The following is a 25,670-nucleotide window of genomic DNA, read 5'->3' on the forward strand; positions in this document are numbered from 1 at the left end:
TGAAATTACTTCTTTGTTCTGGCCTAATATTTAGATTCCTGCCTGAGATTACTTCTTTGTTTTAGCCTAAGATTTAAATTCCTACCTGAAATTACTTCTTCGTTCTAGTCTAATGTCAGATTCCTGCTTGAAGCCTACTTCCTTGTCCTTGGCCAATGTCATATTCCTGACAAGTAGCCCATTTCCTTGTCCTTGGCCCATGTCAGCTTCTTGCCAAGCAGCCCCAAAGGTTCTCCACCTCTCCCCATTTTTTTATTTCATTAACAAGACTGAGCCTGGCTTAGGTTGTTCTGACAAGAATGCCTTCCTTACACATCATGGAATATGCATTATCAAAGGCAATGCACTTATGTCTTAGGTTGGTAAGGCTCTGAGCAGAATCTTACCCGTTCTTGGCTTGCCAGCTTGTTAATTTAATAACTCTGTCTGGGGGTCCATTTTCAGGTTTAAGCCATGTACTTCGGCTGCCAACATGTTGATGTTGTTCAAGATAAGCTTTAACAGGATGGGCAAGAATAAAAGTATTCCCAGGTCAAGAAGGGCTAGCCTGATCAAGCTATATATGCCATTCCTGGGTTTGTCCAAAATGGAAATACTGAGCTCAGGCCATGGATAATTTTATCAGCATTATCTGCAGCATCAAAGGTCAACAGAGCAGCATTCCTTACATTCATAATCTCACTACACAAAGTTAACACACCCAGAGAGGTGTTAGGATTATGCCAAATATCCCACAGGTGTCTTTAAACTTTTTTTTCTAATTATAGTGACAATCCTTGTGAATTTCAAAAGTAACACTACTGCAATGATGTTTGTCATGACATTTAGGATGGATCCTAACTCTTGAACCCTGAACCTCCTTCAGATAGTTTGAATGGGTTATAGAGCATCATTCGTTGTTCCAGATACCTATATAAATTCTTTTGTATACCCAATATATTAGTAGTAATATTTTGTTAGATGGTTAACAAAAATAGTTGTCCTGACTCCTTGTGTCAATGCTATTGCAGAAGCAGTGGTGCTAGCAATTAATAGAATTAAAGCTGTTATGCCAGCAATAATCAAGCTTGCTACCCTCTTGCTTAAAGCCCAACTCACTTCTTCCAGCACTTTCAAGCTTTTTTTTCCCTGAGAATCAAGTTTTTCTGAGAATCAAGTTTTTCAAATACTCAGGGCAGTGAGATGAAAGCTGATTGGTAGACCCCTGTAACAGACATGCCAGGTTTCAACACACTAACATAATTGGGAATTATACAGTCAATGCAACTTACAACAAATGCTGTAGAAGAGACAAAAACAATTTTAGCTTGACTATTAAAAGAGTCTTAAAACATGTATTAACCCTTGTTTGAAATCCAGATCCTGTCCCAACATCATCTCTTGTTATCCTAACATCATAGTGAGCTACAACTAGCTTCAAAATATGTTCCTGACAAAGTCCAGATCCAGACTTCCAAAAGTAGACTGTTGTTTTCCATATTGGATTGATTTCCAGACCAGTACTTGATGGAGTCCTAATAGCTGGTCATCTTTAAGAAGAATACAAGAGACATAATTTCTTTTTTTGATTCTCTATCCTACAAGGTCTAAAAACTTGAGGCAAGGCAGCTTGTCCCATCTGGGATATAGTCAAGCAAAGGTGGGTCAGGAACATATGTCCAATATAGCTCCCCAGTCAGCCTTGTCAGGTGTTGGTACCCGTACTCTGCCTCAATGCTTTGGGGCTAAGTGCTCTGGTCAAGAGAGAGAGTGGGGCTTTTGAGGCAGGAGACGCAAAGAATGGAGACAAGACAGAGGTTCTGATCAAGTCTCAAGTCTCATACCAAGTCTCTTTTATTGAAGGGAATTCTGAGGTATTTATACGCTTTTGCCATGTGCCTTGTAGGTGCATGGATATCACTTGCCTTGCAGGTGTTGATATGACGTAAGCCTTACAGGCGTCTATAGCGTGGACAGCACGTGCACTGTGCGCCTTGCAGGCTTGGATACCACGTGCACCTTGCAGCTGGGAGCAGTAAACAGCAACACAAAATATGTGGGATATCAGAGTGTGCTTCAGCTGTTGTAGGCCATTGAAAACCAAACCTCTTATCAGGGTATATGGTTCCAGATGGCTGCAAAGATAATCTAGCCGCTTTCTGCTAAAAGTCAGCTCCCAACAGTCAGGGCACTCAGCAAGCTCACAGGTCGGCATCATTATTTGTCTCAGCAACAGCATGTCTCACCAATCTTTTTAAAGTTCCATAGGCCTTTTCCACAATATCTTGTCCTTGAGGATTATACGAAATCCCCGTAGTAAATTGTTGACAAAAAGGCTTGCTCAACTACAATTGCCAGACCCATTATCTGGTTTTTTAAAAATTGGATATTTTATTTATTTACCTTTTAATGGTATCTCATCTCCCATCCCCCAAAAGCCCTTCCATCCCTCTCCCCTATTTCTATGAGAGTGTGCTCCCACCACCCTCCCATTCCCACCTCCCTGCTCTCAAATTCCCCAACACCAGGGAATCCAAACTTTCAGGCACCAAGGCTCTCAACTTCCACTGATGCCTGGCAAGGACACCATCAGCTACCTATACAGGTAGAGCCATGAGTCCCTCTCTTTGTGTTCTCAGGCTGGAGGTTTTAGAATGGCTACTCCAGCTTGGTTTCTTAGGACTATTTGCTTGAAAAATAGTTTTCCAGCCTTTTATTCTAAGGTAGAGTCTGTCTTTGTCACTGAGGTGAGTTTCCTGTATGCAGCAAAATGCTGGGTCCTATTTACATATCCAGTCAATCAGCCTATGTCTTTTAATTGGGGAATTGAGTCCATTGACCTTAAAAGATATTAAGGAGACGAGATTATTGCCCCCTGTCATTTTTGTTATTAGCAGTGGCATTGTTTGTGTGGCTCTCTTCTTTTGGATTTGTTGGAAGAGGGTTACTTTCTTGCTCTTTCTAGGGTATAATTTCCCTCCTTGTATTGGAGCTTTCCTGCTATTATCCTTTGTGATGTTGGGTTTGTGGAAAGATATGTGTAAATTTAGTTTTGTCGTGGAATATCTTGGTTTTTCCATCTATGGTAATTGAGAGTTTTGCTGGGTATAGTAGCCTGGGTTGGCATTTGTGTTCCCTTAGGGTCTGTATGACATCTGTCCAGGATCTTCTGGCTTTCATAGTATCTGGTGAGAAGTCTGGTGTAATTCTGATAGGTCTGCCTTTATATGTTACTTGGCCTTTTTTTCTTACTGCATTTAATATTCTTTCTTTGTTTTGTGCATTTGGTGTTTGATTATTATGTGACGGGAGCTATTTCTTTTCTGGTCTAGTCTATTTGGCTTTCTGTAGGCTTCTTGTATGTTTATGGGCATTTCATTCTTTAGGTTAGGGAAGTTTTCTTCTATAATGTTGTTGAAGATATTTATTGGCCCTTTAAGGTGGGAATCTTCACTCTCATCTATACCTATTATCCTTAGGTTTGGTCTTCTCATTGTGTCCTGGATTTCCTGGATGTTTTGTGTTAAGAACTTTTTGCATTTTGCATTTTCTTTGACAGTTGTGTCAATATTTTCTATGGTATCTTCTGCACCTGAGATTCTCTCTTCTATCTCTTGTATTCTATTGGTGATGCTTGTGTCTGTGACTCCTAAAATCTTTCCTAGGTTTTCTATCTCCAGGGTAGTCTCCCTTTGTGATTTCTTGATTGTTTCTACTTCCATTTTTATGTTCTGGATGGTTTTGTTCAATTCCTTCACCTATTTGGTTGTGTTCTCTTGTAATTCTTTAAGGGATTTTTGTGTTTCCTCTTTAAGGGTTTCTACCTGTTTACCTGTGTTCTCCTCAAATTCTTTGAGAGTGTTATTTACACCCTTCTTAAAGTCCTCTAGCATAATCATTAGAAGTGATTTTAAATCTGAATTTTGCTTTCCTAGTGATATGGGGAATTCAGGACTTTCTAGTGTGGGAGAAGTAGGTTCTAATGATGTCAAGTACCCTGGGTTGCTGATGCTCATGTTCTTTCGCTCAGGTGCAGACCAGAAGGAATCAGTTCTCTAGGCTAGGAGTGAATTCCTGGGTCGTAGTGGGTCCCAGTTAGTCCCTGTTTGGGGTGGGTGTTGCTGTTTCCTAACCTAAGATACTGCCCGGGTTAGAGCTCCGGGGAGCCCCGCTTCCTCTGGGTTTTGTAAGATTGGGTGCTAAGCTGCCGCCCAGGATCTGCTGAGTGCCCTTCATGTTTTACATAAGCATTAACCCCCTCAAAAGAATTGAACACAAGACATAGTGAGTCAATAAAAAGTCTATGAAAATATCAAAACAGTGATTTAAATTATTTCATAAAAAAATCTCTTTGTGATTGGTAATACTATGTTTTCAAGACATATGTGTATGATGCACCAGTGCAGCACGTACCTGTAAAAGTCAAACCAATCTCACTTCAAGTCTGTCTTTGCCATTTCCTAGAAAAATAATCTTATGTCAAATATTTAGCTCATAGCTCATAAGATTAGGGTTAATGACTCATGTTAACAGCTCATAACTCTCTGGCTCAGAATAAGTGCTAAGTGTCCATTTAAAAATGGCATAGGTGAGAGAGCATGCATGCTTGTACACAGTCAGACCAACATATTCTCTCACACACATGTGCACACACACAGCTTATGATGTCACAGGAAAACACTGGGACTAGCACATGTGTAAGGTAGAGCAATGATGTAAAAAGAAGAACGCTTTGTGGTGCCTGGGGGAGCCAGACTTTCCGGAGGAAATTGTGACAATAAATATGAAAAATGAGCAATGGTTTGGGGGTCAATCAAGAGAATGAAGGTCAGAAAATGTCACTGTGTACTTGAGAATGACAAGCAATTTGCTATTTCTTGGAGGGAAGAGGACCTAATACAGAAGGAAGGAGACAGTCAAAATACCTGTCATGTTGCAGCCCATCCTGTAGTGGCACAAGAGGGAGCTGGCAAAGAGAAAGAAAGGCTAATTAGTCTTGCATCTTTCAGGGGTGACTTTAATCATCCTGGGAAAGAACAGCTAAAGTGAGACCAAAGTCACAGGACTCAGACATATTGAAAGGTTTGTAGAGAAACCCAAGGGAAGGATGGTGGTACTCTGAATGTGGGCTATGGGAGTGACAAGGTAAATCTGAGAATCTTAGACTCTGATAGCTGGACATGAAGGAGAATGAGTGTCAGGCTTCACATAGGAGCAGAGTTACGAGGGCAGTAGCACCCCTAGAGAAGCGGTTCTCAACCTTCATCATGCCGTTTGTGATGCCTCAGTACAGCTAGCTCCTCATGCTGTGCTGACCACAACCGTAAGGTTATTTTTGTCGCTATGTCATAACTGTAATTTTGCTACTGTTTATGAATTGCAATGTAAATATCTGATATGCAAGATATCTGAGGTGTGACCCCTCTGAAAGTGTCATTTGACCCTACAAAATGGTTATGACCATAGGTCACTGCCCTTGACAAGTAGAAGACATTTGTACCAGGAAAACCATGCATTTAGGTGAATCTTGCTGATGTTTAAGGTGACTGTGAATATCAGGTGGAACTATCCAGTAAGTGAAAGGACATTGGAACCTAGAGTTCATTATCAAAGTTAGTTGGGGAGCTATGGAGAGAGATAGCCATTGAAGTCACAGAGAGAGGCAAGATCGCCCCAGAAAAGCACAGTGTGGGAGAGAACCAGGAACTGATTACCAAAAAAATAGCAATATTTATGGAGGTATGGAGAAAACCTTCAATACTGGTTCTGAAACTAGGATTAAGGGACAGAAAGCAGTGAGTTTCCAGAAGGAGCTACTGAGAGTGTCACGTGAACAGAAATATCAGAAAATCAGGAAACATCCTATGGATTTAGGCAGTACTAGTGCTTGGTGCCCAGGGTGGATCTGGTAGATCTTTTAGGGTAGACATTAGTAGAACCACAGCAACCTGCCTGGCTTTTGGCTCCTAACTTGTGAAGTGTCTTTGCTCTTCATGTGCTCCTCCATGATGTACCATGATGGCCATAGGATGGCATCTCCAGAGCCATGAATCAAGATACATCTGCCTTTTATGTTTATCGCCTCAGGTATTTTGCTATAATAATAGGAAGCTGGGTACTGAAGATGAAGGAAGCTTTCCAATTTTTATGACTTAGTCTCCCCCTCTCCCAAACCCTCCTTCCCTCCTTCCCTTCCTCCCTGTGTGTGTGTGTGTGTGTGATGTGTGCACCACAACGCATATATCGAGGTCAGATACAAACTTTATGAAGTTGGTCCTCTCCTTCCATATTTATGTGGATTCTAGGGATCAAACCCAGGTCTCCAGGCTTGCAAAACAAACACCTCCACCTGTTGAACCATTTTGCCAGACCCTAAGGGAAATTTTGGGTTTATTTCTATTTCTTATGAGACATAGGAGAAATTATTATAGTCATATAATAATTTATATATACCTGGAGGAGAGGAAGATAATGAGTTATATTAGTTAATGTCTTAGTCAAAGTGTAACCAAAATATAGAAATCATATGAGATATTTGACCACAAATACTTTGACAGAAATAGTTGTTAAATATGTAAAAAATCTGCTTGTTAGGTGATTAAGATGGTGAGAAGAGAGTTCAGAAATAGTAAAAATCAAAACTGTGAGCCGCCTTCAGCCCTGTTAGGACAGAGAGAACGAAGAGCAGGTGGGAGATGGAGTCAGCGAAGTGTAAGGGGTGGGGAGATGAACTCCTAAAAGCAACTAAAGGATCCTTTCTGGCGACTGCACGGGGGCCCAGGTCCATAAGTAGAAACGAAAGAATAGTCGACCTGGCAGACAAAGGGTGCTTAGGAGAGCATTGCTTGGAAAGATAATGAGATGGAATGAGAAGCTGGGGGCGGGGGTGGGGTGGGGTAGAAGAGATTAGAAATAAGGCTGCTGGATGGCATCAAACAGGCAAACAGTTTGGGGACAATGTCTTTTCTTAAGAAAGTTGCAAACATTTGATCAATGGAGGGACAAGACCAGAACAATGATTTCTGGGGAGGAGGGAAAGGGGCGGAGGGGGAGGGCGCAGTACATCTGTGGTGTGGAGGAAAAACTCCAAGGAGAAACTAGAGTCATTAGTGGGATGACCTGGAATGTGGTAGCAGTGAAATCATGAGAAAGATCTAGTAAGGGAAGGAGCCAATTAACTGATGGCTTCTTTGCTGACAGTGTCTAGGGGGCAGAGGGTAAGAGAGCAAACAGGATCGTCTTTATTTGGGCCATTGGGAAGAATATCTGAAGACAAGGAAAGGAGGGAGAGGCGGAGATTTTGAGCCTTGTTAGGTTTGCCACGGCACGGTTACGGTTCCCACAGGATTGATCGCCTTAGAGCTGGACAAAGGGAGCCTTGGAGCTATGAACCAATTCTAGGCAGAGCACGCAGGCGCAGCCCTGCGTCACCTAGCAACAAGCATCAACACTGACCCTCAGAGGCCAGTGCAGTTTCCTATGCGACACGCGTAGGGAGTCACTGCTCCTTGGGACTTGACTCTGCGCAGGTAAGGGACAGGCACCGCTGCACACCTGTCCCAGGGTTGGAGAGGCCAAGGACTGGAGGACAGGGCAAACAGTAGCGTTCAGTGCACGGGACTAAGGAACAGTACACCTACCGAGCTGTCCCGGACAGCACCCGTAGTTACAAGCGCACTTAACGGGGGCAAACCTGGGGCTCTAAGAGGGACTTGAGGGTCTAAGATCCTGTCACTTGATTATAAACGACTCTTGAAGTAGGACCCTACCTACTTCTGCCCTCCTCTGCAGCTGTAGGTCTGCTTAAAGCCAGCTTCTACCTTAGCGAATATCTGAAGCTCAGAGACTGAGGGGGTGGCAGGGGAGAATGGGGAAGCAAATAACAAATAGGGTGATAATGTGGCCACGAAAAGTACGAATTTAAGCCAAATCCATTGTCATAATCAGTTCAATGAACCTGGTACCTACTCATCCCACTATCTTTCAGCTGTTTCCTAAATAAAACGGTAGGTGGGCAAATTTGATTTTTTTTTTTTTTTTTTTTATATATATCCAAAGACGTTCATTGCAGCCTTGGTCATAATTCCAGAAAACTGGAAATGGAGGCTGGATGAGTAATGGATTTGAAAAACATTTCAGTGACATGCTTACCCACTGGAGATGCTGGGAGGATTAGAGGAAATGGAAATGTTTTAAACTTGCCTTTTAAGGAAATTCACAATAGGCAATAGAATTCATGCAAGACGGTAAAACAAAAACAAAATAAAACCCAAACCAAAACAACAACAAAACCCACTTATCTTTGGGAAAATTTTTCTTTGTTCATTGTGTTATTCTTTGTTTTCCAAATTCTCTACAGTAAAATGCCTAGTTTTTATGAGAAAAAAAAATGTCCATGGCAAATGGCTCCCACCTATACTAGAGGTTTATATCTGAGCCCCTGAACAGCCACCTCTAACCTCAGGGCATGACTCAGGACCCCTTCTACGCTTGCAAAGCTGTGTGTGTTTATCCCCTGTGCCTTTCATTATTCTACTGTTCAAAACATCATCCAGGAATAGAAGACATTAGTCTGAGGGCAACTGAGATAACTTCACACAATTTTGTGTGGGTGTAACTTGTCTCCTGAATGTTCTTTAGAAGGAATTGCTATAAAATCAGTTGCTGGTATATCTTAGAGTAGCTTATGAATTTATTTTGACCTATGAACTTACCCCCGTGTCTGTGATAGCTTCTCGCTGTTTTGGAATAGTTTCTGTGTGTCTTTCTGAATGAAACAAGCTCAAAACCAAGAGTCTACATACTTTTCAAGCATGTGTGGATATTTGCGATTTGAGAAAAAAATGTTGGAGCTAATATATGAAAAGAAAATTGAAAATTGGTATTTCAGTGTTTTACTGATATTACATTTCCACATATTTTAAGATAGTTTTCTTATTTTGTAAGAATTTTCAAGTACTCATATGAGGCATAAGGTAGACCGGTATGGAATAAGCCGGCCCAGTTCCTCACAGACCTTATGATTCAAAGGCTTGAAGTTAGTCACATGGAATAGATGTCTTTCAAAAGCTTTTGAGTTACTGTGATCATGTGGCCTTTTAATGTGTGCAATGCACTCTGCCCAGTGTCTCTAAAACCAGATGCTGCTTTTGAATTCTGACAAGCAATTTGAACTAATCCTGACTCTGAAGGCCCTGTCCTATCCCATCCAGAGGTTTCCCATGGGACTCTGGTAACTTCCTCTTCTTTTCACCAGAGAATTACTCACAGGAAAATAGAGCTAATGATTTTCATAATACTGAATTCACATCATGGACTAGATACCTGCAAATGCACAACATAGTTACATCAAACAAACAAACAAACAGCGCAGGTGGAGAGCAAACCTGCTGTGAGTTTTCTTGTTTAATCAGAACTTAGGTCACAAATATAATCACCTTTCTAAACTAGAAAAACATCAGCGTTCAACAGTCTTATCAATAAGTTCCTTGAAAACCGATGCCTCCAATGGGGATGTAAGTAACAGTTTGTGCATAAGCTGTATGTAATTCCTACACCAACTGCATGCTTTAGTTGGTAAAATGTGAAGAAATGACTCTCCTCCCAAGAACATGGATAACTGAGATCATGGGAGATGTATCAATGTATGATGTGCAAATTATATTTTTGTATCTTTTTTTTTTCTAGGATGGGTAAAAAAATAAAGAAGGAAGTTGAACCTCCCCCTAAGGATGTGGTAAGTTTCTGGTGCAAATACCAGCAACACTTTAACCACCAGTTTTAAAAATAAATTGTTCCAACAGTTTGGCATGTCCCATGGTATACATGAATGCATGGTGGCAGACATCCAAAGTCTGACTCATGATATTAGTCAGAGAAACCTAACAGTATATAAACAAACATTTACAACATTGTCATTACATAATTAGCACAATTAGACAGTGATTACTAGCTCTTCTAGTGTGTAGATAGCATGTTTACAGCCTAGTTAATGGATACATAGTTTCATTGTGTTCTTTTAAATACTGCAAGTTTCTATTCACTGGCCTCTAGTTGATATGAATTATCCAGGAAGTTTTAAAAAATGAGAAGTTATGCTATAGCTCGTACATATTGTGTATGGTATTTGCTGATGATCTTGGACATGAAATGGCCCATATTGTATTTTCCAGTTGGAAAGTAGTTTGGGGTCACCAACTCTTTCTCTTTCAAACACCAAACATAAACACAGCCTCTTATAGAACACCCCTTTGCTCCTAACTGCATGGTTTATCAGTTGACTTTAATCAATTACTGAAGGATTGTGTTACAGTGGAAAGTGATTGTTGATGGTTTTTATTTCGGAGTCTCATTTCAAAACACATGCTTGGTGAGGTTGTCATCAATCGGAATATATATAGAAATGAGGGATTTTCAAATTTGCAAAAGTCAGAAAGTACTGCAAAAAGTTACCCTCCAGACCGCTGTGTTACAGTCAAGGTCAGAAGCTTTGTCTTAGCATGGCTCCTTGTGAACTGTATCAATTACTTTGACCAAGTTGCCAAATTTGGCCAAACTATTTCAGTTTTACTTTTCTTTAAAATAGAAATAGCACTCTCCAACTCATTTGGATTACAGTATTATTAAGTCAAAATAAATTACATGAAGTTCTCAATGTTTGACATATAATTCAGTAAATAATATGTTAGTGCCAGGATGTGACTCTCTCTCTCTCTCTCTCTCTCTCTCTCTCTCTCTCTCTCTCTCTCTCTCACACACACACACACACACACACACATGACTACCTAGGTATTTGATACTTTATGGTATAGTTTTGGCTAAAGCTATAGAAGTTTTTGTCTACCTCAATTCAGGAAACCTTTGCAAAGGTGTTCAGCGTGCGTTTGTGACAGTTCCCTCACTTTTCTCATTCTGGCTGTTTCCTTTGGACATACTGCTAGCATGTGGCAGACCCTCCTAACTCATTGGATCATAAGGCTCTTCTTATCCCTGTATATCACTGCTGGTGCCTTTAAGGGAATTTATGAACACAGTACTTAGCAACAAACATAATTAGAATCAGAATCAAAGGTCTAACAATCAATAGTGGTGTCTGTCTGGCACACTGCCTACAGTGTTAATAAACAATGGGTGTGCTAATACAGGTCCTGCAATGTTATAATGTCTGGCTGATACTGTGCTCTGTGCTCCAATTTTTTGTAGATACCTGGAGAACTTGAAAAATGCAACCCCAGGGTTAAAATGATACTCATGCAGGTCTTCCTGTCTTAGTTCACACTAAGCTTGGGGTCTACTGAAGACACATAAGACTTTCACCAATGGTCCTTGTCTATTACTGTTTCCCCAGGGGATTAATGCCAGTAAAACTGTCCCCATTAAGAGACCTAATCCTCCTTTTAAAAGGTTTATTATTTTCTTTCTCTATGTGAGTTTCTGTGCATCGAGCACATGCAGGCACTTGCAAGGCCACCATGTGTCAGATCTCCTAGAACTGGAGTTATAGGCAGGTGAGAGCTACCTAGTGTGAATGCTGGGAACTGAACTCAGGACCTCTGCAATGGAGATAAGGGCTCTCAGTGTAACACAGAGCTATCTTTCCAGCCTCTCCAATCTTCATTTTATGTGATAACTTCTAGAACTTCCAAAGGTTTATCCCAATTAAAGTATCCTAACTTAGGGCTAATTTCAAGGTCTGCCTCTTCAAGGCCTATAAAACATTTGTTCTGGGGCAAGTGAGATAGCTCAGCAGGTAAAGACTCTTTCTTGCCTCCCATCTCAGGGTTGGAGTTGATACTGAAGAACCACACGGTGAAAGGAGAGAACAAATATTATTTACTGATATCCTGCAGATTGCCTTCTGACCTACACATGCATGCGGTGGCATGTACACCCCTGCCCCAAACATACAATCATCAAATGCAATAAAAAATACTTTTAAAGTTTGTTGTATAAATTGCAAGTGATAACCAAGTGTCACAGAGAGATAGATAATGGCTAATGGAATCAAACTTTTCTCAGGACTAATGGTAATTTGCTTGGCATATGTTCCCTAGGAACAGCTGGCAATGACCTGTTTCTATTCATCGTTAATCTATTAATTAAAGTGGGTTAATAGAGGGAGCAAGAGTATTGATATGGTTAAAACAGAAGTTTTCCTAACTTCTCATTGGGCAGGGATGTTCTGATATATGCAGACATAGTTTGTAGATCTACTTTCTTTTCTCATGAAAGTGACAGAATCAGAGAAAGTTATGTCTTGAATGACTGATCCAACTGTCTTCTCTCTCCTCAAATGTGGCTAAATGGTTGCTTGTGGTGCTTTAAGAAAACGCTGAGTTCCTGTGAAATGATTGGTGAATGAATGTCTAACCGGGAAATATTCTCCAAGGCATTTCTAAGTATAAATCAGATATGCAGTGACCGAGGCTAAATCTCCGGGAGAGAGTAAATAGTGTTTCTCACTCTTGCTCCAGTGGGTCCTGATGTGCTTGCTCTACCTCTTCAAGGACTACAGTTACAATAACATTCTCACAAGTTAGTCACGTGTTTACAAGGGGCGCTTTAAAATATTCAAGTACTAATTCAGATTTAGTGCTGTACAGGCTGACTTAGCTACTTTGGAGACTGAAGCAGAAGGGTCTCTTGAGTTTGGGGGTTTAAGGCTGATCTGGACAACATTGTGGAATCTAATGTCCACCTCGCCCCTCCCCCCAAAAGGAGCTGGAGAGATGGCTCAGTTTATGATGATTCACAAGCATGAGGACCTGAGTTCAGAGTCCCAGAACCCACATAAGTGTTAGACATGGCCACCCTCATATATAACTCCAGTACTGGGTAGGAGGCAGACATGGAGGAGGGGGAGGCAGGTAGATTCCCTGTAACTCAATGGCTGGCCAGTCTAGTCCAACAGATGAACTTCAGGTATAAAGAAGAGACAGAGACCTATTTCCAGAGAAAGGGGAGGGAGAAGGAACAAAAGGTGAAAATGATTAATAATGACTAGTAAAGGACACTTAATGTCACCCCTGGACTCCAGATGTGCTCATGCTAATAAATACATACCTCCCGGGGGGGGGGGAGAGGGAGAGGGAGAGAGGGAGAGAGGAGAGAGGGAGAGAGGGAGAGAGGGAGAGAGGGAGAGAGGGAGAGAGGGAGAGAGGGAGAGAGGGAGAGAGGGAGGAAGAGAGGGAGGAAGAGAGGGAAAGAGGGAGGGAGGGAAGAGAGAGGGAGAGAGGGAGGAGAGAGGGAGAAAGAGGGAGAGAGAGAGAAGGAGAGAGGGAGGAGAGAGGGAGGAGAGAGGGAGAGACAGAGAGAGGGAGAAATGGAGAAATGGAGAGAAGAAAAGAAGGAGAGAAGGGAGAGAGGGAGAGAGGAGGCAGGGAGACAGGGAGACAGGGAGGCAGGGAGTACAGGAAGAAGGGGAGGAAGAGAGAGAAAAGAAATGAGGCAGACTAGTATATTAGAAGATTAAAGCTCCAAAGTGGGGGTTAAGTTCATCTGCGTGTGGATAAGCAACTGGAGTATTAGGAAAGTGAAGTCTCAGGTGTCTAGAGCTATGATTCTCAGACAATGACAGGCAGGCAGGGAGCCCTGCAAAGGAGGGACAAACTCAGGACCCCTTTGCCTGAGATTTCAGTAGCAGAATGTACCCTTTGAAGCCAGTTGATGGTTTAGGTGTCCTGATATCAGAAGACAGTACCCAGATAAGCCACCTTAACTCTACAGACTGAACTCAGGAGGCCCAACAAAACAAGGAGTCCCATAGCTTCAATTGTTACTAAGGAAAGAAACGAAATTATCAGGGAATGGTGGGTGACAGGTGGCATGGTGGTTGTTGTGGTGGCAGGTGGCATGGTGGTTGCTGTGGTAACCTTAGAAGTGGTTACCTGAAGGTTAAGTTCAGCTTGGATGTGTGCAGCCAGTAGAAAATAGAGAAAAGTGTATTTCATCATGGTGTTGGTTTTAAAAGCACAGATGGTGAATAGGATCTAAAGAAAGTATGGTTTTGGTTTCAAAAGAAGAGGGATTTGGTTGAGAACTTCTCATTGTCAGCTATAGCTCAGAGAAAGGCCAACAGCAGAGAAGTCTGGTTAATGGTCCCTGGAGACTTTAAGTTCTCAGCTGTCTGGGCAGAACCGTACACAACACAAATAGCAAAGGTGAACTATGAAAAGGCTGCAGATGGCATGGCTTTTAAAGCTCACACAAGTCTGGGAATCATGATTTTGATAAGAGAGTCTTATTGAATTTCTAGGACAAAATTAGTCCCCAGGAATGCTGTGTCTTCATCGTATGTCTAGCTTTTCCCTGTGGTAAAGGTGCTCCTGGATTTGTCTTAGCAAGCTTTAAAAATGGGCTGCAAATAGATGGAGATGATCCAGATAGAGGGAAAGTGCTCAACAGAGCAGAATCCAATATTCTTTAAGGTCCTCCATCCATCCCCATTACCAAGGAAAAGAATCTATGCAATCAACTATATAGTTTTCACGATGTTAATGTAGCCAATAAAAGTAATTAAAGATGCAAAATATAAAAGAGGAATATGTGACCCATATCAGGAAAACAATCAATAAGCCATTAGAGGAAATAAAATAGGAAGCTAAAAAAAAAATTCAGTTACCAAAAAAAGATGGAAAAGAGAGCGTAGAGACAGATAGCAAGATGGCCAATAGATCTCAACCATATCAATGATCACACTAGATTATTGACAGAGAAGGTCAAGTTTAAGGAAAAGACTCAAGAAACATTTGAAACATTTAAGGATAATATAGGTTAAGAGAGAAAACAGAAAGACATACATATCATGCAAACACTAATCGTAAGAAAGTGCCTATGCATCAAACAGATATAATTATAAGGACACTTTTATTGAAGAAAAGCATGAAGATTTCATAATTATAAAACATTTCATTTTTAGAGACGAAAATTGCCTTCAATGCTGTTCACTTAATAACACAAATTTTTAAAAATATGAAGGGGCAATAGCATACAGATGAAATATATAAACATAACACTTTTACCAAAAATCAATATCTATGGCCTCTGAAGCACTGCAGAGACAAATTAAGAAAAGCCTAATGAAGCAGACCCACTGTGCTGCATACAGCTACATGGATCACGGCATTGCAAAACAGTAGAACTACTTTGGGAAAACATGGAATTTTCTGGTGACATTAAACACACACTTGCCATTAAGCCATAATTTTATGTGTCCTGATGAGTGAGCTTGTATTGTTCACACATTTCGTGGCCAAAGGTCAACATGAAGTGTTTTCCCAATCAGTCTTCACCTTTATTTTTTGAGACAGGTCTGTCACTGAGCCTGTAGTGTATTGGTTTGGCAAGAAGTTCCCAGGGGTCCTCCTGGGTCTGCCTTCCCATCCCCAGACCTGGCATTGCAGGCAATCACAACTGGACTAATTTTTTTTACATGGGTGTTAAGATACAGAAGCTCTGGACTAAGGTTGAGACAATCCTGTTCTACAAAATCCAGCAGAAGGCATTTGCAGGTAAAAGTGCATGCCACCAAGCCTGATGACCTGAGTTCAATTCCCAGGACACCCAAGACAGAAGGAGAAAGCCCACTTCTGTGAGTTGTCCTTTCATTCCCCATGTATGTGCATGCATACATGCATGTACTTTATGTGTACAGGTGTTTCACTTACATGTACACTACATTCATGCAGTGACCCCAAAGGCCCGAAGAAAACATCAGATCCCCTGGAAACTGGAGTTACAGAAGTTCAAAGTCATTATAAGGGTGCTGGAAACTGAACCTGGCTGGGTTCTCTGGAAGAGCAGCCAGTGACCTTAACCACTGAGCCATCTCTCCAGCCCTGATGGTCTCTTTGTTAACAAGGAACTTTGCAGCACACCTACTGGGCAGTGACCACATCCTTTTGCAAGATTGCTGTCTTTTTAAATTTTAAGCCACTGTTCCTTTTGATGTGACATTATGTGAACCTGACTACTTTTCTTTCTTTTTTTTTTTTTTTTATATATATTTCAGTTTGACCCACTCACGATTGAAAGCAAAAAAGCGGCCACCGTGGTGCTGATGCTCAAGTCTCCGGAGGAAGACATCTTAGCCAAAGCCTGTGAAGCCATCTATAAGTTTGCTTTGAAAGGTTTGTTCTCCTGCCGTTTATCTTTCTATGTCATTTCTATATAGTACCATATATATAGTATACATACCAGGTGCTCATTTAGCCAATCAACCGATAAGAATAAATGCCACAGAAGCAAAGAGAGCAGTTAGATAAACTTGCAATGGATCATAACCCAAAGTCTAAAACAAATAGGCATGTGTACAATGTTGATATAAAGGGTTAAGCTGAAGGCTGCCCCACCCCCACCCCCTGCTCCCTTCTCCACTGGACCCTTTCAGCCCTGGGCTTCCCCATTTGCACTTTGTTCTTCTGTACCCCTCCCTCACAGCCTCCATTTGCCAGGCTCATTGGCCCTTTCTTAGTTGCCTCGGCTTTACTGCCCATTTTCATGCTAATTTTGTAATTTCATCTTCCTTTACAGCTAAATAAAATTCCATTCAAATAAAATTTAAATGATCAACAGGGAGAGATTTTTGTACTCAATTAAAAATTAAAACCAAACTGTATGCTTGCCTTCAATAAAGACCCTTAGAATATTAAAGCACAAATAAAAGGTAAAAAGATATCTCGTGAAAGGACTAATCAATATAAACATGGAGTGGTTATATTAACATAAGAAAAATAAACAGTCAAAGGAGCCAGAGGTCATTTCATTATGATAAAGAGGTCAAATAATTTAAAGGCTGCAGAAAATCTTCTGTAACCATGGACTAAATAGAGGACACTCCAAATGCATAAAGCTGGTATTTCCAGGAAAGATAAACATCCATAGATGACCCATCCCCCAGAGAGAGGATTCAAGACTTTTCTCTCAATAAATGAAAGAATAAACAGACAGTAAGTCTAAAAATATGGAAGATTTGACCATCAATATTAATGAATTTAATCTGTATCGACAGACTTCTCTCTGAGAAGTCTGGAGTGAACATTATTTCTCAGGAGTAACTTACAGAATACTCACCTCAGAAAACTGCATTCTGGGGCACAGAACAAGACTAAACAAATTTCAAGGGATTCCAAACTACTCAAAATGTATCTCCATGTCACAGAGGAATTACACAAGAAATCAACAATAGCCAATATTCTAGCAAGCAACACCTTGCCATGCAGCTCGTGAGTGAAAGAAAACGGGGAAGAAAAGTAGAAATTAATCTATAAAACTTTGTGGAATGTGGTTAAATGATCATTTAGATAAAACTATATCGTACCATGTTAGAAAGCAAGGTTTAGGGTCATACTGGTGGCTAAAATGCTGACTGAGTTCGGATCCCTGGGGATCATGTAAAAGCCACGTGTCTCTCACTTTTATCCATGCACATACCCACAAATGCAACACACACACACACACACACACACGCACGCACGCACGCACGCACGCACGCACGCACACTCACATAATTTTTTTAAAGTTTCAAACCCGTAGATTCAGCTTCCTTTTTAAGAAAGGGCAATGGTAAAAAAAAAATTAAACCCAAAGTCAGTAATAAATATAATAGATATCTGAAAAGAAATTAAAGGAACAGAAAACAATTATAAAGAGCAGGCAGAAGCCATGAACTGGTAAAAAGAGAAAGCGAGGCACTCTTCAGCTCTATATGCCTCTTGAACGTGGGTATGGAATTTGTAAAGAAAACATCAGCAAGTTAAATCCAACAACTGAATTTCATGGCAAGACCCCACAATTTGTTCGAAAAATTAGTCAAGGAATTCTGTCCTATGAAGTAGGCAGAAAAATACATCAGAAATATAGACATGAGACCTTTAGAAGCTGTAAATATATGCCATTACCTGACTAGGAGAAATAAGATTCCAGGCATAAAAGTTGCTAATCAACCGACTTTGAGATGGGGTGATTTCCAGGTGAGGGCAACACAGTCACCGAGAGCCTGGTTACTGAAAGGATGGAGCAGAGATGTGGTGGGGAAACAGGCCAGAAATATTAGGTTGGTGACTTTGAGGGTGGAAGGTGCCTACAAGCCAAGGAATGCTGAGAAAAAACAGGACAGACAGAACGAAGTAAGTTCAGTGGTTTAGCATTTGCTTATCTCTCATGAGGTCCTGGATTCCATTCTCACCCCACTCCCAAGAAAGACCAAGGAGAAGAAATGTTTTCTCTCATGGAGCTCTCAAAAGAAACATAGATCACCTTGCCAATCACTTTGGTTTTACCTGTGGAGGTCTGTTTCAGACTTTTACCTCTCCGACCCAAAGATAAAAAACTTCACTGTTTTCAGGCACAGACTTTGTGGAGTCGGTTAAAGTACCTATAAGAAACTAAGACACCTTTTTTTTTTTTTTTTTAAATGGATAAAATCATGATCTAGGGGCTAGAGAGATGGCTCAAAGTCAAGAGCACTTGCTGCAGTTATAGAGGAGCTGGGCTCAGTTCCCAGCACTCACATCTGGTGGTTTACCACTGGCTATAACTCCAATTTCAGGGGTTGTGCCCTCTTATGGCTTATGCAGGTACTGTACACACACACACACACACACACACACACACACACACACACACACACACACACCACATACATGCAAACACACATATATGCCCCCAAACACATATTCACATAAAATAAAAAAATTTTAAAACCCACAAATTTTAAAGTCAGAGAAGCATAAATGTCTGGGATGCTGTGACAATATTAGGGTACCACCCTGAGCTGGCCTGTTGTGAGTTCAGAGCTGAGGATGAGCCTGTGAACATCAAGGGAAGAGAGAGCAGTGGATCTACAGGGTGCTGGAGCCCACAGGTTTTTTTTTCTGAGAAAAAGCGAAGAGGGATATAAAGGGCAAACAAGAGAGTGGAGTAGCACAGGTCAAAGCTCCTGGGAGCTGGAAGGCATTCATGCGTGGTTTTGTTTTACCTGTGGTGTCAGGTGAGGAGAATAAAGCAACTCTCCTTGAACTTGGAGCTGTGGAGCCTTTGACCAAACTGCTCACCCACGAAGACAAAATTGTAAGAAGAAACGCTATGATGATCTTTGGTATTCTGGCTTCTAACAGTGAGTAACAATGTTTCAAAATGAACAAATTCTCCCTCTTTCTAGTTTATTTTAAGGGATTTGTCTAAGTTTTGTTTAAGCCAACTTTAATATTAGCAAAAGGGGGGTGAATACAGTGTAACTAATGAGTTCATATTTTTTTTTAAAGATGTGTTTGTTGAATGTGTGTGTGTCTGCATGTGAGTGCAAGTGCCTGTGGGTGCCAGAAGAAGGCACTAGAACTCCTAAAGCTGGAATTACAGGTGGTTGTGTGCCTGCACACATGTCATTTCCTAGAGAATGAAACCCACAGTAGTGTTTGATAAACTGTCTTTTTAAAACTGACTATTGCTCATATAAAAAAAAATTAGTTGTATTTACTCTTGAGTCAGATTTATTATTTGATTCAAATATTTTTATATATTTAGAAGTGTAGCATTATTGTGTCGGCTAAAATGATCTTCTGGCTTTTAGAACAGCAGTTGGGAGGAGCCATGCCAACAGCAGCAGTCTGCGACTGTGAACAGGATGTGTCTGTCCAGGCATAAGTCTCTTCTCTGTTGTTTCAGTGTAGCTTTTGAATCACAAACTTTGTAACTTAGGGAAAAGCTTCAAAAGTATATTGAGCCAACAACTTTGTAACTAAACAAAACTCCAATGATGATCTTAATGGAGAATGAACTTTGTCCCTTACCATGGTCTTTCCAGGGCACAGCATGGATTTTTCTCCACCTGTCCCTAACCAGACAATGTATGATATGCACTGATATTTAGATTTTCAATGACTTTTTTCTGTTTGTTTTGTTCTTTATTTCTCTTATTTGTTTATTCGTCTAACATCTAACATATAAGGTATTTATTTCTTGAGAAACTCTCCATATTGTTGGTGAAAATTTTCAGCTCAGGAAGTATGAATTGCATGTGATGGGCTTCTAGAAGATTTTGTGACCCTAATTTATTACGAATTAGGGGATGGAGGAATGGCTTAGCAGTTAAGAGTATATACTGCTCTTGCAGAGGCCAGAATTTGGTTTCCAGCACCCACACTAGGTGGTTCATAACTGCCTACAACTCTAGATTAAAGATCTACTTCTGTTCTCCTCTTGTGTCTACACACACACACACACACACACACACACACACACACACACACACACACGAGAGAGAGAGAGAGAGAGAGAGAGAGAGAGAGAGAGAGAGAGAGAGAGAGAGAGAGAGAATTAGAAAAAAATAAATATTTTTAAAGAAACATTTTCACTTGTGTGTGTTAAGTGAGGGGCTCTCTGGGACCTCCCTATAGGCTGGGTTTGATCTATGCTAGGAGGACACAGGCCATCTGCTTGTCCAGTGAGGAGAGGGTTGCTGCTCTCAGGGTTCCAGTGAGTACCTGGCTCTCTGCTCTGATGATTAAGGATGACAGATCCTGAATAGATATCTGGTGTGATGACCTATGATAGTGTAATGATTCCATGGGTTAGATAGGAAAAAGGCCATTGTTTGAATTAATTGCTTTGTTATCTGATGATGTAGTTAACACATGGCATTCCCAGCTGCTTGACAAAGTTTCCTTTTCTTAGAGGAATCAACATTTTCACAGCTATAACTCCACTTCCCACACATGTCCTAGAAAACTTGGATAGAGATGAGCAAGTAGCCCCTGGACCCTAAGGAGTCATGCCTCCAGGCTAGTTTGTAAAGGATCGCACCTCCATATTGCTCGGTTACAGCATCATTGTCATGTCTCACAGCAACAATGGATGCTCCTTAGAAACACATGCCTTCCTGCCGCTTTCATCCTCAGGGAACAACTGTGTTCACAGCAGATGAATTGATGTTTCACTAGAATCCTGACTGCTGAAACTTCCTGTGAGAGACAGAGCTCCTCTTCACAACCTCCTCCTCCACCTCCTCCTCTACCTCTTTCTCTCTCCCTCCCCCCTTTCCTTCTTCCCCTTTCCTGCCTTTTCTTTCCCTTCTTCCTTTTCCACTTCCTCCTCCTCCCCTTCCCTCCTCTTCTGGAAGTTACCGTGTGTCTATGCCAAACTAAGGTGATTCAAATAGACATTGAAATTACTTTGCTGGACCTTCTCTTTCATCCAAAACACAACTGCCGCCCCCTTCTTTCTCCCACCAGTTTATTTAATTCGTTGAGAGCACATAGCAGATGCAGTGATTGTCGTCAGCTCCAGAGCATTCACCAGAAACCCCATATCAGTGTCAGGCAACCTCAGAAAGCAGTACCTTGGGTCACGAGAGCCACCCTAGATAGATAGTGCTGCAAACAGGTGGAAGGTCGAGAATGAATTAGATGGTAAAACCAGCATATGGTGCTTGAGAAAGTAGTCAAGTCCAACAGAGCAGTGCTCACCTGTAATGTCAGAACAGTGGAGGCAGAGGCAGAGAAATTGCAGTGAGCTTGGCCTGGCTACCACAATGAATTCTAGCCTACCTGGGACTACAAAATGAGGCCCTGTCCAAAAAGTTAATGCAGTTAAAACAGATATGATGAAGTTAGAGCAGGTATGAAAGTCACTGGCAGATCTGACCTAACCAGAAATCATAGGTGGCACCCTGCTTAGTCAGACATGGGTCACCCAACCCCAGCATGTGTCAGAATTTCATCTAGTTGCCATGGTGAAGAAAATGCACAGTTGCAAAGGAAGGAACACAGACTAATACTGCATTTTGAGCAGCTTGCCCATTATTTTTTGCTGATTTAAACTCAAGGAAAAAAAAAAGTAAACGCTTTGAACAATCCACTGTCAAAGAATAATAAATCCATCAATTAGGTCACCAGGTCACAGAGCTACATTGAACAAGAAGCATCCATCAAGCAAGGAGGAGTGGGTTGACAGATGAGATGGACCCATAGTGACTCTTGTTCATCTCTGGTCATTTGGTCTACATCTTTTGGCATGAGACTCTCTGGTGAAGACTATTAGCTTGGTTGGACAAAATAAGGTGTGATGTCAACCTGAGGCCGCAAGGCACATGAAGCTATGGGCTTTTGTGTGACTGCCAATCACACAGAGAGAAAACAATGGGAGAGCGTGCAGGCACTAATGTGGTTCACTTTATGGTCAGGGACACCTCGAGAAGTTCTGAAGTGCATAAATGCATAAAGCTGTTATATATATGAATATGCTTGGATATCTAAAATTCCAGAAATCATAAATAGGCTTTTTTTAAAGCATAGAAAAATAAGGAATTTTTAGTACAGTTGTCACAAAAATTGTTCTTTGTGCCAGTATGCACACTGGCACCAAAACAGCACTTACTAAGAAAGGATGCATGGGATTTGGTTCCCAGAACTGTGTAAGAGGGTCTAAGTATCAAGACAAGGCTGTTGCCTGTCAATCAGTGGAGAGAATGCATTTTAAAAACCAACTGTTGGACCATAAATGACATCTTTTGCTGTATCAATTACACCTTAGGCCTGGAAACCTGACTGAGTCCATGTAGGGATGAAAAGTTGACAGACAGACATGGTGGTTTGAATAAAAGTGCTCCCCATATGCCCATAGGGAGTGGCAGTTTAGAAGGTGTGGCTTGTTAGAGTAGGTGTGGCCTTATTGGAGGAAGTAAGTCCCTGGGGGCAGGTTTTGAGGTCTCAGATGCTCAAGCCAGGCCTAGTAGTGACTGACTGTCTCTTCCTGATGCCTTCGGATCCAAATATAGAACTCTTAGCTACCTCTCCAGCACCATGTCTGTTTGCATACCACCATGCTTCCTGACATGATGATAGTGGACTAAACCTCTGAGATATAAGCCAGCCCCAAGTAAATGTTTTCCTTTAAAAAAGGCACCATGTGTCTCTTCATAGCAATAACATCCTAACTAACACACACATATGTACAGAGAGTCTAAGATCAGGCAGGCTGTACTTACTCTGATGGAGAGCAGCAAATACTACCAAGGAATCCAGACCCTCTGTGGGTTTATTATGTACAGCTCAGAGAGCAGGGCGAGCCAGTTTCATAGGAGGTCTTTGAAGGAAAGCAGACTCTAGGAAGCTGTAGTCAATGCTTTCTGTAAACCCTGTCAGCATTCACACATGGAAGAGAGGAGGGTTTTCCTGAACCTGACCCAGGGGAGGCTTTGTCAATTCCCATGAGGCATTGGGGTCCTTATCAATAACATACATTCGTTCAGGATTTCCTCTGCTTCCCATTGCCCACTACCTCAGGACATTGCACTCATCTGGCCACAGACAAAGGCTACTTTCCATTTGTTGGACCTTCAGCCACTTGCAACAGAAACAGAGAAATCAGAAGTTTTGACACATTGAAGAAAAGCCACACCTTCGAATTCCACAGGAGAAGGGATTCAGTAAATACCAAACCTATTCAGCAATTAATAAGGTCGAGTTCATCCAAGCCTTTATGCTTCAGTGACCTTTCCTCCAATTCCAGCAGGGCTAATTTTTCCTTGCAGATAAAAGAATTGGACAGAAAAGTTGCAAAACTGAAAAACAGAAATATCTTTCTTTTTTCTCAAAAAGCTGGAGTTAAGTCAGCAAGAAGCAGGCTAGTCTTAGCCTAACAGAGACCACACAGAAGTTAACTTCAAATGCCAATACATTTCCAAGTACTTTTGACATCTCCAATAAATGGAATGTAAGCAATCAGGATACATCAGTTAAAATACATTAAAAAATTGTTTGCATTCTGCACAAGCTTATAAAAATTAGGAAAAAATCTAAAAATGGAGAGACTAAGTGACTGGCACTTCTGCTGTCACCATGTTTAGTGTTGATGAAGAGGCAGAGGCTAGATGGTGTCCAAATGGTGTAAACTGACCTGCCCATGAGACCTGCCACCTCCTTGTTATATTGCCATTATTATTTTAACAAACATTCATATTTTGCCTCTTCTTTTGTAGGTGATGTTAAAAAGTTATTGAGAGAGTTAGAAGTTATGAACTCTGTGATTGCTCAGCTCTCCCCGGAAGGTAACTTTACGTCTTACATTTATTTCCAAATGAAACTAATTTCTTTTTACATTTTATTAAACACATTGAAAAGAACTTATGGGCCATCAGCTGTGACTTGTCATTATAATCTTACAAACCACAGCTCAGTTTTCGCTGGAAGTGTGATGTGAGCAAGATTTGTGGAGCTTTGTTTTCCACTCCCGCCCCGTGTGTGTGTGTGTGTGTGTGTATGCATGAGTGTGTATGTCACTAAAATTGAGTCCAGGCATTTGCTTATGTCCAGAGAGTACATCACAACTGCACTATATCCCACAGCACTGGAACAGTAGACCCCCCTGCCCTTGCCTGCCAAATGGTTAGGATCACAAGTGTGGGTCATCATTACACACACACCCCTCAAAGCTGATTGTAAAGTAGAGCTTCTGCAAGTAGCTAACAGGTTGTCTCCTTTATTTGTGATGTACAGAAGAAGTGGTCATCCATGAGTTTGCGAGTCTTTGTCTCGCGAACATGTCTGTAGAGTACACAGGGAAAGTCCAGATATTTGAGCATGGTGGACTGGAGCCGCTTATCAGACTGCTGAGCAGCTCCGACCCAGATGTAAAGAAGAACTCTATTGAATGCATCTACAACTTGGTACAGGTAAGGCTAACTTCTAAACAGCGTTTTGGTGTTACTACAACTCAGTGCTTAAGGCTAAATGCAGAATGTTCTGAGATTTAGCCTCAACACTGTTAAAAAATAATATTTGGGTAAAAGCCAGTTGTAAGAGTGGGGATGGAGAGATGGGTCAGAGGTTAAGAGCACTGGCTTCTCTTCCAATGGACCCAGGACCAGTTCCCAGCAGCCACATGGTGGTTCACAACCATCTGCAGCTCCAGGTCATCAGAGATCTGATGCCCTTTTGGTCTCTGTGGGCACATGCTACACAGACATGTAGACAAAACAGACATACACATAAAGTAACTTCAGAAGCCCGCTATGGCACTATCTTCTCCTTTACAAAGGAAAAGATTGTTAAGACTCACCAGTTGCACATGGTTTTTCTCAGCACATCTAGTATTCAGCACTCAGAAGTGGAAACTCCAAGAAGATGTCTTTCAATTTCCCCTTTTTATAAGTAATTACCTACCACAAGAAAAGAAACTTATTTCAGTTTTAAAAGAAAAAAACTGGCATGCAAATTAAGGTGGGATTCAGCTGAATCCACTGGGTTTGTTTTGAAATGAAAAATGTACAATTCATGTCAAATCTGGAAAGAAACAAAACAAAACAAACAAATAAACAAACAAAAAACACAGCTCTCACCTCAAATGAAATGAGAAAGCTTATTCTAAAGCCAAAATTGAGTAACCTTGGCCTGGAAAATAGAGAGTCCCATGTCCCCAGGTGGAAGCAGGTTCATGAGGTTTTACAGGAAGCAGAGTAAAGAAAATCAGAAACCAACGCACATTTAAAACACACTGTGGGCCCACCATAGATGTAGTTACAGCAAGATAGGGGAATCTCCCCCATGGGCCTCAGAGGGCATCTGGAACAGTTTTTAGCTGTGGGTTGGTAGGAACTTAAAATATGCTAGAGTAAGAGATTCCAAAGGATTTGTGTCTATCAGCCTGTTAGTTCTGACACGGGTGAGCAGGGATTGACTGTCCAAGGGGCCAGAACT

At 41.3% G+C, this 25,670-nt stretch overlaps 1 protein-coding gene across 8 annotated transcripts in view; it reads left to right on the top strand.

The window, feature by feature from the left end:
• The window catches only part of Armc3 (armadillo repeat containing 3), a 118,963-nt gene that overhangs the window by 28,790 nt on the left and 64,503 nt on the right, over positions 1 to 25,670 (top strand). The window contains exons 1-6 of one of the 8 annotated variants that reach the window (XM_076939569.1): positions 7,396 to 7,508; positions 9,667 to 9,715; positions 15,989 to 16,106; positions 18,968 to 19,093; positions 23,954 to 24,022; positions 24,471 to 24,646. In XM_076939569.1, the coding sequence (XP_076795684.1) occupies positions 9,668 to 9,715; positions 15,989 to 16,106; positions 18,968 to 19,093; positions 23,954 to 24,022; positions 24,471 to 24,646 (537 nt within the window). In that variant the 5' untranslated portion in view covers positions 7,396 to 7,508; position 9,667. Of the gene's footprint in view, positions 1 to 7,395; positions 7,509 to 9,391; positions 9,495 to 9,666; positions 9,716 to 15,988; positions 16,107 to 18,967; positions 19,094 to 23,953; positions 24,023 to 24,470; positions 24,647 to 25,670 lie in introns of those variants that run through there. The other 7 variants (XM_034510350.2, XM_034510352.2, XM_076939567.1 and 4 more) reach the window with 7 other exon arrangements.

This window comes from Arvicanthis niloticus, chromosome 8, assembly GCF_011762505.2.
Source record: "Arvicanthis niloticus isolate mArvNil1 chromosome 8, mArvNil1.pat.X, whole genome shotgun sequence".
Lineage (NCBI taxonomy): Eukaryota > Metazoa > Chordata > Mammalia > Rodentia > Muridae > Arvicanthis > Arvicanthis niloticus.